The 16,070-nt window shown below is 46.5% G+C and overlaps 1 protein-coding gene across 2 annotated transcripts in view; it reads right to left on the reverse strand.

The window, feature by feature from the left end:
• The window catches only part of CAMTA1 (calmodulin binding transcription activator 1), a 992,433-nt gene that overhangs the window by 28,667 nt on the left and 947,696 nt on the right, over positions 1-16,070 (reverse strand). For both annotated transcript variants that reach the window (XM_070768274.1, XM_070768275.1), the window contains 2 exons: positions 3,665-3,816; positions 124-320 (listed from right to left, as the gene is read on the reverse strand). In XM_070768274.1, coding sequence (XP_070624375.1) covers positions 124-320; positions 3,665-3,816 — 349 coding nt within the window. The remainder of the gene's footprint in view (positions 1-123; positions 321-3,664; positions 3,817-16,070) is intronic.

Below are 16,070 nucleotides of genomic sequence, written 5' to 3' on the forward strand. Positions count from 1 at the left end.
CTGTTCTCAGAGAGACTCCTTTGCTGAGAGGATTCCATACTCCCTGAATGGCCAGATTTCCATCCATTGGTGGACACACTAAGAGGAGTGCCTGCTGATGGGTGAGGAGGACACCAGCCTTACCGCCACTTGATGAGGGTCTGGATGAGGGTGGCATAACCCTGGGCAGCGGCCAGGTGTAGGAGGGTCATCCCACGGAAAGTCTTTGAGTGGATCAGATGCTTGGACTTTGCCCAGCAGGCTCGGCTCATCATCTTCTCACACACGACAACCACTCGGCTCTCAAAGCAGCTGCCCAGCGTCCCAGGGCCGGATGCGCACTGTAACGAGACAACACGTGTTCCGATGACTGGAGGCCCAAAGGCCCACCACCATGTCAGCCTTCGGACACCAGAGGGGGAACAAACTCTGTGTGATTAGCAATTGAAAACGGGAAGCGCAAAACTGAAGATAAGGAAGCATCATGAAAGAGAGACAGAACATGCCAAGTCCAGCTTAGCGGCACACCCACAGCCGGGCACACAGGAATCTTCTGCAACTCTAAGGGCATCAGAGTCTGTCTACTGCAGCTGACAGTTTGACTGTGAACTCCGTGCTGATCCAGTTCAGGGAAAGCATATACTATAAAACAAACAAAAATGTGGTCTAGCCTCCCAGGTGATGTAGTTAAACACTGTAGACAGGAAACCGGCAGAGAAGAGCGAAGCAGGTAACTTTCTTAATGCTTCTACGGAAGGGGGGTTGTGGGGGGCTGCTGCCTGGACCGCTGACTCCCCAGCTCCTTATGGAGGAGAACTGTCACTTGGGGATTTTTCTCCCTAAATAAGAACTCTAAAATTTGCAACTGCATGGATGGACCTTACAGGCGTTCAGTGAAATAAGTCAGAGAGAAAGACAGGTACTGTATAATGTGTGTCACTTACATGTGGAATCTTAAACAAAAACCAAACACACACACAGAAAGCCTTCTTGACTTCATGGATCCTGAGAACAGACTAAGAGTTGTATGCAGAGGTGGAGGGTAGGAGGTGGGCAAACAGTGAAGGAGTCAAAAGATGCAAACTTTCAGTTATGAAATGAGTAAGTCCCGGGGATGTCACGTACAGTATGGCAACTAAAGTTAATAACACTCAACTGCGTATCTGAAACTTGCTAACAGAGTGTATCTTAAAGGTTCTCACCACAAGGGAGAAAAATTTTAAGTCTGATGACAGAAGTTAACTAGGTTTATCATGGTGATCATCTGGCAGTGTACACACACGCTTAATCATTCTGTCGTACACCTGAAACTAACACGGTGTTATATGTCAACTATAGCTCAATTGAAAAAATAAATTTAAAAAATCCAGGAATAATCCAGTCCTTTATAGAAAGCAAAAAGGCGACTGGGGAAGGCATTAGAGACTTCCAAATTCAAGTGTTATTACAGTACGAACAACAACAGAGGCATATGGGAAAGAGAAATTCACTCACTTTAACCACCTGGCTTTCTTCTCTCTGTTATAAGGAAGTTGTACAAGAAGAAAAATACAATCAAAGTTAGTAACCTCAACAGCTTATCTGAGTCTCTGTGATAGGTTTTTTTTTTTTTAAATGAAATTTTATTCAGAATCCCGAGCATCTAAACAAATGACATTTTACTAGCCTCAAATACCATCTGTGTTTGTCTACAATATTTTCTTTTAAAAAATTTTTTATTGGGGTGTATATTTTATCGGGGTATATTTCATTGTTTTACAATGTGGCATTAGCTTCTGCTGTACCACAAAGTGAATCATCTGTATGTTTATATATATATCCTCTCTGTGATAATTTTATGTTTCATACCCTCTCTCAAACAAATGAGACTCTAGTCCAATTCTCATTTCTGGTGTTTTTTTTAAGATTTTTTTTTTTTTGATGCGGACTATTTAAGTCTTTACTGAATTTGTTTCAATATTGCTTGTGTTTTATTGTTTTGGTTTTTTGGCCGAGAGGCACGTGGGATATTAGTTTCTTGACCAGGGATCGAACCTGCAGCCCTTGCAGTGGAAGGTGAAGTCTTAACCATTGGACCAGGGAGGTCCTGTCTCTGGTTATTATTTTAAGTTATTTTGTCCAGTAATGAACCCCATGAAATACTGTTGTTCCTCACTGTTTTTTTTTAAATCTGGAAAACAAACGCCTGTAAAAAAATTTTAAACACCTAGAAAATGGCTATAGTGTCACCCTCACTAGAAATGTCATGACATGTTATAGGCATGTAGTCAGGCAACCCTGACCTCCTGCAGAATGGCCTTGACTCGAAAGACCCAGGCAGGGCTGCTCTGTATACACCAAGAAGACGCGTTCGGGACACACAGAAGTCACCAGGTAAGGAACAAAAGGAATTTTTTTTTGCATTAACAAGACCAGCTACATCTCTATCACATAAAGTGGACACATATTCCTTGACGCCAACATAAACTGATGAAAGAGTATTCGGTAGCAGCTAATATGGGATCAGATAACAGGCCAGGGGCCAAACAGCTGAGCTATACAATGGACATTACACTCCAGTCCCTTTCTGTAGCCTTTGTCAGTGAAAGAAAAAGGGCTTTGTGGGACTCTTATTTTAGCCATGAGACACACAGTAAACAATGCTTACTACTGTTTATGAAACAGTTGTATCAGGGGGACAAGAAGCCTTAATATTTTACTTTGTGCCAATTCTTTCCTTGTCCATTGATTTCCAAAGACAGGTGAGAAATGAGAAAATTTTCCAAAAAAGGTTGATATTTTGGGGAGGGTGGTGGTACCTTATGCTTTGTTTTCATCTATTACTAAAAATATTACTAACACTTGATATTTACAAGTCTTATAAAACTCAAAATGTTTACTTACAAATGTGATTGTTCAGGGAAAATCATCATCTTGAACGGAAAGAGGGAGAATTATCTGAGGCTTTTAGGTAATGGCCCAGCAGGGAAGGTGATAAACACCATCCGTCCCTCCACCTTTACTCTAGAGTCTCCTGGGGAAAAAAAAATGTCTACCTAGGAAACTTTCCCAAAATGAAGCTCCTACAAGAAATCGATATAAAACTCTCAAGACTCCTGGGACTCTAGTATTTGGTGATTTCCCTGAACCCGACGACACTAATTCACCCGTCACGGAATTGCTGAAAAAGCATCTGGACAATGACAGAATGTATAATGTTGTTCTATTGTTCTCTACTGAAAAGGGCCCGGCCCTTTTCCGATCGAACTCCTGGAGTTTATACAAGTCTTATGAATTACTGAATTCAATTACGGTTTCTATTTATACTTAAGATAGAGATAGGACACAAGATACAAAACAGGTTCTAATTGGACTCCGAGCCCAGAAGATCTGAGTCATCGCTTGGGCTCTGTCTTGTCTCTGGATGCCTTCCCTCCTGCTGGCAGGTAACTGCAGTGACTTCTGAGATCCACAGGTGATTTAAGGCTTAGGGAGGTGAACGACTGAGAAGGCCCACAGTCCAGGGCTTCTTCCCTGTTGAACAGACTTAAACACTCAGAAGCACAAGGACTACAAAGCCCCCTGCCCTGCCTTTTACCTCAGCCAGGAAGCACACCAGTGGAAGAGAAGAGACTTGTGATCGACTGCCGCGCTCCTCAGTGAAACGTGAAATGTCAGGAAGGCGATGGCCCTCAAGGACTCGTACCTGGGCTTGGCTCCCTCCGTTGCCGCTCCCTGTGCCCCCTCCGCTGCTGCCTCCTCCGCTCCCCTGCTTGTGCTGCTGGGACCCGGTCATCTCTGCCATCCTCCTCTCCATCTGCTCCAGCCGCTCCAGGATGGACATCCTGAACTGGTTATCTAGGGCAGAACATGGAAGGGTGAGGCTGTGTTTCGGAAGAATGGGCATTAATCCGTGGCCCAGTCCAGCCTGTAGGATGGGCATCCAAGGCGATCACCCACTCAACCAGATCACCTGGGTTTGTCCAGGCTGGTGATGACCCCGACACCTCACACAAGACCGCAGCCACGACCGCAGCCCAAGTTCTCAATGAAAGGAACAGAAAAACCCTTTCTGTCAAGGTTGTGGTTTCAGGTTCCGGGACCCCATTTCTTTGTCAAATTCCCCAGTGGAAACCCTGAAGGGAGATCTGGTGGACAGGCCCCTAGAGCAAACAAATGAACACAATTTAAATCGGTGAAAGAAAGCAATCATTGGGACTTCCCTGGTGGTCCAGTGGTTAAGGATTTGCCTGGCAATGCAGGGGATGCTGGTTCAATCCCTGATCAGGAACTAAGATCCCATATGCTGTGGACCAACTGAGCCTGTATGCCACAGCTAGAGAGCCCCTGCACTGCACTGAAATATCCCGCATGGCGCAATTAAGATCCCTTGTGCCGCAGCAAGGACCCAACACAGCCAAATAAATAAATTAAATAATAAAAGTTCAAGTTCATTTAAAAATAAGAAAGCAAGAGATCACTGTGAGAAAGAAGAATATACACAAATCCACACACATATAGTTACATATATATATATATATATATATATATATATAAAAGGTATATCAGTTTTACCCAAAAACTGAAAAAAAAATTATTTTCTGATCCAGGCTCTAGCTGCAAACACACACACATATATGACAGCTGGAGTGAGGTAAGAGCTCTGCAAAGCCCTGAGGCAGAATGTTCAAGGAGAAGAAGCCACATGCCTGGACCACACCCGAGAGGACAGCAGAAGATGCAGTTGGAGAGGTGAGGAAGGACCAGACAGGAAACAGTTAGAACCCTGGCTGTGCTGTATAATAGTTATATAACTCTGAACAAACTCTTTGGTGCCTCAGTTTCCTTAACTCTTAAATGGGCATAGTAACAGTCCTTATCTCCGAGGGTTGCTGAGAGAATTTAGCGAATTAACAGATTTGTAAATGTTCAGGACATGGTTAAGTCCCAGACAAGGGTGCCAGCCATCAGCATCATCTTATGGTAAGGGAATAAAATATCTTGGGAAATTGATCAACCTGCTGTGAAGGCACTATTTTCAAAACACAGCCATCTGAATCAAGGAAAGGAGTACCCTGGAGAAGAAATATTTTATCAGCCTCCCTCGTCATCCAGATGATAAGTCCTGACACTAGGGAGTAAACAGTGCTGCTCCGCAACTAAGCCCGTGCACCGCGACAACTGAACCCGAGTGCTGTGACCGCTGAAGCCTACGAGTCCAGGAGCCCGTGCTCCACCACGAGAGAAGACACAGCAGTGAGAAGCCTGCACACCGCAACTAGAAAAAAGCCCCGCAGCAGCAAAGACCCAGCACAACAAAAAACAGGCAAGGGAACACTCCATGCACTACTCACCCATGAAGTAGCTTTACAAACATTAACCCGTGAACCCTCATGACCATCAGGTGAGGCAGGTCTGCTGGCCTCATCTTACAGACCAAGATACTAAGGCATTCATGCGTGCAAATAGCATCTGACTCTGCGACCCCATGACCTGTAGCCTGCCAGGTTCCTCTGCTCAAGGGATTTCCCAGGCAAGAATACTGGAGTGGGTTGCCATCTTCTACTCCAGGGGCTCTTCCCAACCCAGGGATTGAACCCATGTCTCCTAGGTCTCCTGCATTGGCAGGTGGGTTCTTTACTACTAAAGCCACCTGGGAAGCTGACTGAGGCATGAGAACACACTTTTTCTATTGGTCTCCATGATTCAGAGCTTGGCCACCAGGTGCTAAAATCAGGAAGGGAAAGTCATGGGAAGAGAAGACGCACAAGAGTTAGCTGATCTTACCCCAGGGAACAGAACTTTTTTCTCAAAGTCAAAAGGTAGTAAGCACCTGTTTCAGGGGCAAGTTTTCAATACGGAATGTCAAATTGATTTCAGTTTCCTAAACCACAGAAGCAGGACGAGGAAGACTGCTTTGCAAGAATCGTATTATTTTCTTAGTAAGCTATTTCCAGGAACACCACCAAAGGAAAAGCCTTCCTCTTTAAAAGAGAAAGGTGACATCTTTCCCCCCAATTTCATACAGACTGACAAACCCTGAGACCCCTCTAAGTATCTCAGTGGCATGGTCACAGATGGGGGCTCAACCCTGAATGAATATCTGCTTGTGATGTACCGGACATGGCTCGTCATCCTGGGATCACTGATGGGAAACTTCCGAGCTGGTCCCAGAACCCTTTCTCTGTGCCCTTTCCACTGCTGCTGCTAAGTTGCTTCAGTCGTGTCTGACTCTGTGCGATCCCATAGACGGAAGCCCACCAGGCTCTGCCATCCCTGGGATTCTCCAGGGAAGAACACTGGAGTGGGTTGCCATTTCCTTCTCCAATGCATGAATGTGAAAAGTGAAAGTGAAGTCGCTCAGTCGTGCCTGACTCTTAGCGACCCCATGGACTGCAGCCTACCAGGCTCCTCCACCCTTGGGATTTTCCAGACAAAAGTACTGGAGTGGGGTGCCATTGCCTTCTCCACCTCTCCACTAGAAAATGGGAATTTTGCAGAATGCAGCACTCCTCCATCTGAAGCCAACAGAAGACAAAGAATTTTACCTTTTAAAAGACAATGAACTCAAGTGGAACAGCAACTATCCTTCAGGTACGTTTTTAAACTCTCCTTGCTTCCTCCTGATCCTGCCAGCCAGATAACCACCCAACTCTGAACGCATGCAGAGAGCCTCACGCAGACTGCCAAACCAGCTTAAACATCCTGATGGTTTCTTCTGCCAGCCTGCAAATCTTGTGTCTCTTGAGTATGTGTTTAGAATCTTTTCGCTTCTTTTGGAGCTTGGTTTGCACTGGTCTGGAGCACGGTGGCCAAGATTAACATGCCAAGTCATGCCAACAGGGAGAAGGGCACAGGGCACGCCACGTGGCTGTGCTCTGCCTGTCGAGGTGGTTCTGTTTCAGCTGCACTGGCGACAGTGCAGGCGGCCCTGGTTTGCGCCCCCAGCCCATCCCGTCCAAGCCCCTGCCAATGCAGCTGCCTGTCAAAACCGAATGACCCTGCAATCCCACTCCTGGGCTCGGGTCCAGGGAAAAACATGATTCAAAAGGATACATGCACTCCAGTGTTCGCTGCACCGCCGTTTCCAATGTCAATAACCAAGACATGGAAGCAAACTAAATGTCCATCAACAGAGGAATGCATAAAGAAGACGTGGTACATATACGCAACGGAGTATTTTACTCAGCCACTGAAAAGAATGAAGTAACGCCATTTGGGGCAACATGGATGGACCTAGAGAATATCATACTGAGTGAAGGCAGTCAGACAAAGAAGGAGAAATATCACACATCTCTTATATGTGGAACCTAAGAAGAAATTATACAAATGAACTTACTTACAAAAGAAAGACCTGCAGACTAGAAAAATACGAACTTTCGGTTGCTGGAGGGAAGGGATAGTTAGGGAGTTTGGGATGGTCATGCACACACTGCTATATTCAAAATGGATAACCAACAAGAACCTATTGTATAGCACAGTTTGGGGGAGAATAGACACATGTATGCTGAATCCCTTCCCTGTTCACCTGAAACTATCACAACACTGTTAATCAGCTAAAACCCAGTAAAAATAAAAAGTTTAAATTTTGAAAAAAAAATATATTAAGGTCGAGGGAAAAAACACTAAGTCACCAGTGCCGGGTCTGCCCCAGGGGTCACTGGCTCCTGCTCCCAGACTGAGTGTCCAGTGCCAGCCCCACAGTGGACTATGCGGTCAGCTCTCACACGTTATCAAGCTGTTCTAAGAAGCACTTAGTGAAGACACTCAGAAGCAGTTATTTACCTCTTAAGAAAACTGTATCATGCAGAACAGCATCGCTGAGCCTACTGACTTCAAATGGGGGAGGTGGTGATGATTAAAATATGAAACAATTGAGCTGGCACCCTGGAGCATAGGACCATGGTACCCCGTGGACCAGGAATCAGATCACACTTCCTTCATCATCTTAAGATGATGGTCTACACCTCTCCATGACTGGCAAGTCAAGAGCAACAACATGATGCTAGTTTTGGCTTTATAGCTTTATTAATTAAACCTTTATTGTAAGATACTCAGCGAATTCAGAACTATCTCTCATGTTAATTGTGTTGCTGTTGTTGGCTAGTCATTCAGTTGTGTCTGCCTCTCTGCGACCCCACGGACTGCAGCATGCCAGGCTTCCCTGTCCGTCACCGTCTCCCAGAGTTTGCTCAAACTCATGTCCACTGAGTTGGACATGAGTGATGCCATCCAACCATCTCATCCTCTGTTGCCCTGTTCTCCTCCTGAGTTCAATCCTTCCCAGCATCAGGATCTTTTCCAATGAGCTGGCTCTTCACATCAGGTGGCCAAAATACTGGAGCTTCAGCATCAGTATTTCCTGTGAATATTCAGGGTTGATTTCCTTTAGTATTGACTGGTTTGAAATCCTTGCAGTCCAAGCAACTCTCAAGAGTCTTCTCCAGCACCACAAATTGAAAGCATCAATTCTTCAGCACTCAGCCTTCTTTATGATCCAACTCTCATATCCATACATGACTACGATGGACCTCTGTCAGCAAAGTGATGTCTCTGCTTCTTAATATGCTATCTAGGTTTGTCATAGCTTTCCTTCCAAGAGCAAGCATATACATCTTAACTGTGTATTACTGGATAAAGGTAATATAATTATTTAGAAGCAAAAGACTTCTGATTAAAAACTAGTTACAGATCCACTTATTCATCTGCAAGTATTTATGGAGCACCTACTGGGTACCATGAAATTAAAAGAAGCTTGCTCCTTGGAAGAAAAGTTATGACCAACCTAGACAGCATATTAAAAAGTAGAGACATTATTTTGCCAGCAAAGGTCCGTCTAGTCAAAGCTATGGTTTTTCCAGTAGTCATGCATGGATATGAGAGTTGGACTATAAAGAAATCTGAGTGCCGAAGAATTGATGCTTTTGAGCTGTGGTGTTGGAGAAGACTCTTGAGGGTCCCTTGGACTGCAAGGAGATCCAACCCGTCCATCCCAAAGGAAATCAGTCCTGAATATTCATTGGAAGCACTGATGCTGAAGCTGCAACTCCAACACTTTGGCCACCTGACGTGAAGAAGTTGACTCATTGGAAACGACCCTGATGCTGGGAAAGATTGAAGGCAGGAGAAGGAGACGACAGAGGATGAGATGGTTGGATGGCATCACCAACTCAATGGACGTGAGCTTGAGTAAATGCCACGAGTTGGTGACGGACAGGGAGGCCTGGCGTGCTGCAGTCCATGGGGTTGCAAAGAGTCGGACATGACTGAGCGACTGAACTGAACTGAACTGACTGGGTACCAGGTACTGGGGGATGCCTTAGTGAAGAGATCCCTGTCTTTCTCTGTTGACCAACAAATAATTTTCGCAGCCTGAAAGCACCTGAATTGTTGAATTAATGCGGTATGGAGGCAGGGAGGAGAGAACAATGTGCAGATGGAGGGGGCTGATGAGGTTTGCCCCAGTCTCATCCATGATGTTTCAAACAAAGCCAATGGTGATTCAGTTCTGAGGGGTTGCAAGTCGCCTGTCCTTGGGACAGTCTGAGTGAAGTGATCAGACTGCTCCCTCGGGAGACCCCGGCTGGACGGAGAGCAAGCCGAGCGCGCACGTTTCCTGGAGCATGTGAGCCTCCAGGGGTGTGTTCTTCTGCTCAGCCCAGTGGTTTTCGGTGTCAGCAGGCAACAGAATCACTTGGAGGGCTTTGGTGGGCCCAATGCCCAGGATTTTTTGGTGTTGGGTTTCTAAAACATTCATTTATTTTTGGCTCTGCTGGATCTTTGTTGTTACGCGGGCTTTTCTCTAGGTGTGGAGACCGGGTACTCTTGCTTGTGGTGCATGGGCTCAAAGGCACCACTTGGGCTTCAGTAACTGTGGAACACGGGCTCAACAGTTGTGGCTCCCAGGCTCTGGAGCACAGGCTCAACCGCTGTGGGGCATGGGCTTAGTTGCTCCGTGGCATGTGGGATCTCTCCCCATCAGGGATCGAACCTGTGTCTCCCGCATTGGCAGGTGCTTTCTTTACCACTGAGTCACCAGGGATGCCCCTGGGTGTTGGTGTTGATGCTGGTTTTGGTGTTGGCAGGCTTAGGTGAGCCCAGATGTTGCATTTCAAGCAAGTTCTCAGGTGATGCTCTGGTTTGGGACCACATCTTGAGGACTGCTGCTCTAAGAGGCCATCCTCCCTCCACAAGAATGAACCCTCTCTCTGCCTAGTGTTTGTTAAAGAAAGGCCCCAGGACCACCTGCTCCAGTGGAGACACAGGTTCCCACCCAAGGTGGACACATGAAATGTCACCTCCTGTACATCACACAGGGGTACCCAGTGGTTTAACGGTAAAGAACCTGTCTGCTCTGCAGGAGCCGTGGGTTTGATCCCTGGGTTGGGAAGATCCCCTGGAGAAGGAAATGGCAACCCACTCTAGTATTCTTGCCTGGAGAATCCCATGGACAGAGGAGTCTGGCGGGCTACAGTCCAAGGGGTCGCAAAGAGTCAGACACGACTGAAGCAACTGTGCATGCACGCACATACATTATGGCGGATCCCTCCACACGGGCTCCAACAGCATCAGCTGCACATCTTCTCAAGCACACGGCCAATTCACACCTGACAACACTTGAAAATGATTTGAAATACACCTCCTTGCCCTGCTTTCTGCAACTAATCAGGCACTACTTTCTCAACCTCACCAAACCTTACCTCTTCATTGCTCTCTCCTCTCTCAGTGGGATGTCTTCCCAGGTGTGTTTTTGTCTCCTGCTTCTCTCTAAAGCAGTTTATTTACTTGGATGGCTTCAGGGGATGAGACGGTTCAACTGCCATGCAGCAATTCCTTCCCACTACATTCAAGACATGTGCACCCACCTACCTATACCCCAGATGAAAGATAAATGATGCTGATGGCTTTGTAGCCAGTCTGGCTCACAATTCATACCAAGCCTCTTCATAAGCCTGTTCGACCTGTTTTTTTGTTTGCTTGTTTTAGCAGAAGCAGCATTTCTAGACTAAGCAGCGATGAAAGAGTAGAAAGAACACCAGAGTAGAGAGAAGGGCTACAGGTTTAATCCTGTCACCGTGTGACTTTGGAAAAATTACGATCACTTTGCATCTCAATTTTCTCATCCATAAAATGAGAATGCTGCTGCTGCTGCTGCTGCTAAGTCTCTTTAATCGTGTCCGACTCTGTGCGACCCCATAGACAGCAGCCCACCAGGCTCCCCCGTCCCTGGGATTCTCCAGGCAAGAACAATGGAGTGGGTTGCCATTTTCTCCTCCAATGCATGAAAGTGAAAGTGAAGTCACTCAGTTGTGTCCGACTCTTAGTGACCCCATGGCCTGCAGCCCACCAAGCTCCTCCATCCATGGGATTTTCCAGGCAAGAGTACTGGAATGGGGTGCCATTGCCTTCTCCGATAAAATGAGAATATCACTATCTTATTGTTACCTATGAGGATGATGAAACAAAGTAAACTTTTAAAAAAGTAGTCAGATTCTCTTAAGTCTGAATTATTATTGGGGCTTCCCAGGTAGCTCAGATGGTAAAGAATCTTCTTGCAATGCAGGAGACCCAGGTTCAATCCCTGGGTCAGGAAGATCCCCCAAAGGAGGAAATGGCAACCCACTCCAGTATACCTGCCTAGAGAATTCCATGGACAGAGAGGCCTGGTGGGCTACAGTCCAGGGGGTCGCAAGAGTCAGACATGACTTAGCAATTACACCACCACCAATTAACATTTACCCAAAATTTCTAAACAATACCAAAGTTTTAAACACACACACACACACACAAAAACTTCATGAAGTCAGATACCCACAGTGTGTTCCAAGTTTAGGTTTGTGATTTGCTGCTGTCAAAGTGAAGAATCCCAAGTGTTTGGACATCTAATGAAAGGAACTGGCTGTGTCAGGAACCAACAACTACCCAGACTAAGGCTCTCGGTTCAGCCACACCTACCGTCACCTGCAGATTTTGTACAACTCACTTTAAATCTGGGAACCGAATGGATTTTCACATTGAGCAATACAACATGAAGCAATTTCTGACTTTATATCAGATAATCTAGTTTTACAATAACCTGAATCCCTCCCCTGTGACCCACAAAGTTAAATGTCAGGTGTTTGGCAGGAAATGGGTCTTTGCCGACAGCCTCGGGCAATTGTTTAGGGGTCCTCTCATGCTCACTGGTCTCCAAAGCGACCAGGAATGTCATATGCTTTGGGGTCTTGGGGTGATGCCCATCTTTCTCCATATCCACCTGGTGACCCTCTTATTTTTCAGGGTGTAGCTCAAACATCCTTTCAGAATTATTATTTGTAGCTATCACTGAGCATCTACATGGGCTAGACATTCCACAGGTTTTATTTTTAGTCCTGGAAACAATTCTGATTTTCCTCTCCCTTTTACAGATGGGGAAGCTGAGGCTCTGAAAATGTGTTATTTACCCAAGGTCATGAGCATCAGTACAGGGACTTGAGCACAGGTTAGGCTCTGAACCTACTTCCTAGTCCACTCAGCAAGCCTCTGTGCCCTGTTCTGTGTCCTGACAGCATTCAGCAGACGAACCTGTAGTTCTTTATTTATCTGGCTGAATTGGGTCTTAGTAGGGTACTCGGGATCTTCCATTACTGCATGTGGCTGAATTGCCCCAAGACATGTGTGATCTCAGTTACCCGACCAGAGACTGAACCCAAGTCCCAGCAACTACAAGGCAGATTCTTCTTTTTAAGTTTTTAAAAAAATAATAATTTTAGTTTTTAAAATTAATTTAAAGAATTTTAAAAACTATTTATGGCTGCAGTAGGTCTTTCTCTAGCTGCGGCAAGCGGGGGCCACTCTCTAGTTGCAGTTCAAGGGCTTCTCACTGTGGTGGCTTTCCTTATTGCAGAGCATGGGCTCCAGGCTGGTGGGCTTCAGCGGTTGCAGCATACAGACCCAGTAGCTGTGGCACAACAGGCTTAGCTGCTCTGTGGCATGTGGAATCCTCCCAGCCCAGGGACTGAACCTGTGTCCTCTTCATGGCAAGGCAGATGCCTAACCACTGGACCACCAAGGAAGTCCCTACAGGTACTTTCTCACATGTGTCATTTCTTCCAGAGCGAGCTTTCTGCAAGTCTTGTACCCTTGGTACCAGATCCAGAGTGGGCATACCCAGTTGGCAGGAAGGAATATCATGTTCTAATTTAAGCTCCTTCAGAAGCCAACTAATGGATGAGGTCAGCCAAACTCTGGAACGAGGGCTCCAAATGACCTCTACTCTCCACAGTGGGCTCCAGGGGGCTTTACATACACTAGCCCATTTTATCCTCTATTCTCAGGGAGACAAAGAGCATTCAAGATGACTGAAGCCCAGTGGAGTTGTTGTGCAAGCACATGAGAAAGCTCTAGGCGTTTCCCTGGGTGGCTGCCCTTTCCTTGGGGCTCAGGTAAGCAAATTACGTAAGTGCCGTGTGTTGGTGCAAGACTCTGGCAGAAAAGGCGTGGAAAACCTGACTTCTCCATAGACACAAGCCGGAATTTCACGCAATGTCACTTTCCTTTATCCACTGAGATCCCTGTTATCAATACGGATCCTCACCCTTCAGGTGTTCCCACTTTCCCCAGGGAAATGAAGTACTTGGATCACGGTGCCTGGCAGTGCACCTTGATGAAAGGACTACCTCTAGGTAGTTACCCAAGTGCTTAACGGGTTCAGCTGTTGGAGAAATGGGACATTCTTACTGTGAGACCAAAGAGAGATTTTCGAGAACAGCCTTAGAAAGTGGGTGTGGATTTGCACAGCCTGAAAATCAGCAAACAAATAACATCTGCAACCCCGAGAGCTTGTTATGACAACTGCTCAACCCGGGCTACCGCTGGTCTCACTGCCAGAGCAGGAGAGAAAGTTTTGCCTTGGCAGGTAAATGAATGAAGGCGCGATCATCAAATACCATCTGCTATTTTAAAACACGTTATTTGTGGCTCTGGCGCACATGTGCCCTCTGGTTGCTATTTGGACCGGGGACCAGAGGCCGTGTCTCCTGTTCCGTGGCCAGCCCTTGGCCATGCTGGCAGTAAGGGCTGCTGAAGCATAAGGAGGCATGACTCCGGCTATTTCTGTAGAGAACTGTAACTGCCGCCGAGGAAGCCGCCAGCATTTTGCAGGGGAGCTCAGAAGGATGGGAAACACGAAGTCGCTTAATTCCTTCCCAGAATCGAGGGGCGGCCAGAGTGCCCAGAGCGGCTCCTCCCAGGATAGCTGCTGAAGACGTCCAAGTGCAGGGGAGAGGGTGAGGCCTGCCTGGAGATAAGGCACAAGCTGTACCACTCTGATTTTCCAAAGCAACGGCTAAATTTAGCCTTAGGAAAAACTGCCTTCCTCCACTTCTTCACAACTCCCCAACTCTATGGACCAAGACACCAGTAATGGACGTCAGCAAGCCTTCTTAAGACCGTCTTCATTGGCCAGGATGGGGGATTTGGATTTCTTCCTGGTCTATGGTTCACACTGCTCACAAAGTCAGAGTCTCAGGTGCAACGGGGAAAAACCCTTTAGGCTGATGAAGAGCGATGAGACGAACTTATGAGGGGCGCAAAGCCAACCTACAAGGATTTCTCCTTTGAAATCCTTCAGTGCAAGGCAGGCAAAGAGACCCAGCCTCTATCCTCTAAGCACACAAAGGCTCAGTGGAACCCAAGGAGCTCAGCTGGATCATGACACGGCATCCAGAGTGTACAAGCACCCGGATTACACAGGAGCCAACCTCACTGCCAATCAAACAGCAAAGCAACTGCAGTTCAAGGCCGCAGAACTGCAGCTAGTGAGCGTGAGAGCAAAGGAGATGGGAACTCTGACAGACGCGCCACCTACCTTCATCAAGTCTACAAAAGAGGAGGCTTGCTAATGTCCCCCAAAGCACCACACTTGGAGGCCACTGCCTCAACAGTTTCAGTGAAAATGACAAGTGCTGCTATACACACGACACGCACGATACGTACAGATTGAGACATTCTAGAAATGCATGGAGCGATGGAGGAAACCACAGACACCAATGGGATATTTTTTTTCCAATTATAAAATGCAGTTTATTAAAAAGTTAAGGCTGATATGAAAATATTTCTTTCCTAATACATGTCTTAAAATTATATTAAACTTCAGAGGTAAGCACTATGCAAAATTTTTAACTTTTTATTTTGTATTGGAGTAGAGCTGATTAACAATGCTGTGATAGCTTCAGGTGGACAGCAGAGCGACTCAGCCACACATATACATGTATCCATTCTCCCCCAAACTCCCCTCCCATCCAGGCTGCCACATAACACTGAGCAGTTTCCTGTGCTGTACGTAGGTCCTTGTTGGTTATTCATTTTAAATATAGCAGTGTGGACATGTCGATTCCAAACTCCCTAACTATCCTTTCTCTCCCATCTTCCTTCCTCCCCCGTACCCCGCCCCTGGTAACCATTACCAATGGGGTCTTCAGAGGGAAAAGATGTCAGGATGTGAGTGAGTGCTGAACTTTAAATATCTTACCCAGATGAGGTGGTAAAGGAAAATCCTGCATTTAAGAACCACAACTGCCAAGACGGGAACTTGTACAAAACACACAGAAATTGTCAAGGGGCAAGCATCCATTAATTAACTGCCAGCAGGTTGTCCTGGGGTGCCCAGCTGTACCAAAAAAACCACTCTGAGTCCTCAGGGAAGAAGGATGGGGAATCAGGGCCAGAACAGACTCCTGCTCTGAAAGTCAAGTGCATACCCCCTGCTGGGCCTGCACTGCCTCGTGCCTGTCAGGGTCCGAGGGGTGAACGGTGAACAGCACAATTCAAGTTGTCACGGTGTCCACCAGGGACACAAAAACCAAACGAGACGTGTGCCTTCGTTTCCAGAACCCCATCCTGATGGAAGCAGAGGGCAATGGAGCGACCTCGACGGTTCTATGGGGCCAGTGCCTGCCTTTACTCTGTTCACTCATCTTCCTGAGGCCTGGCACATAGTCGGCCCCAAATAAACATTTACTGAACAAGGGACTTAATTTCCTCTGTTCAAAAGATAAAGTGTGAATTACGAGCAGGACAAGGCAAAGGAGATTGCGTAGGACAAAATATTTGTTTCCATTCATCATTTCCAG

The sequence above is a fragment of the Bos indicus genome, chromosome 16 (genome assembly GCF_029378745.1).
Source record: "Bos indicus isolate NIAB-ARS_2022 breed Sahiwal x Tharparkar chromosome 16, NIAB-ARS_B.indTharparkar_mat_pri_1.0, whole genome shotgun sequence".
Classification (NCBI taxonomy): Eukaryota; Metazoa; Chordata; class Mammalia; order Artiodactyla; family Bovidae; genus Bos; species Bos indicus.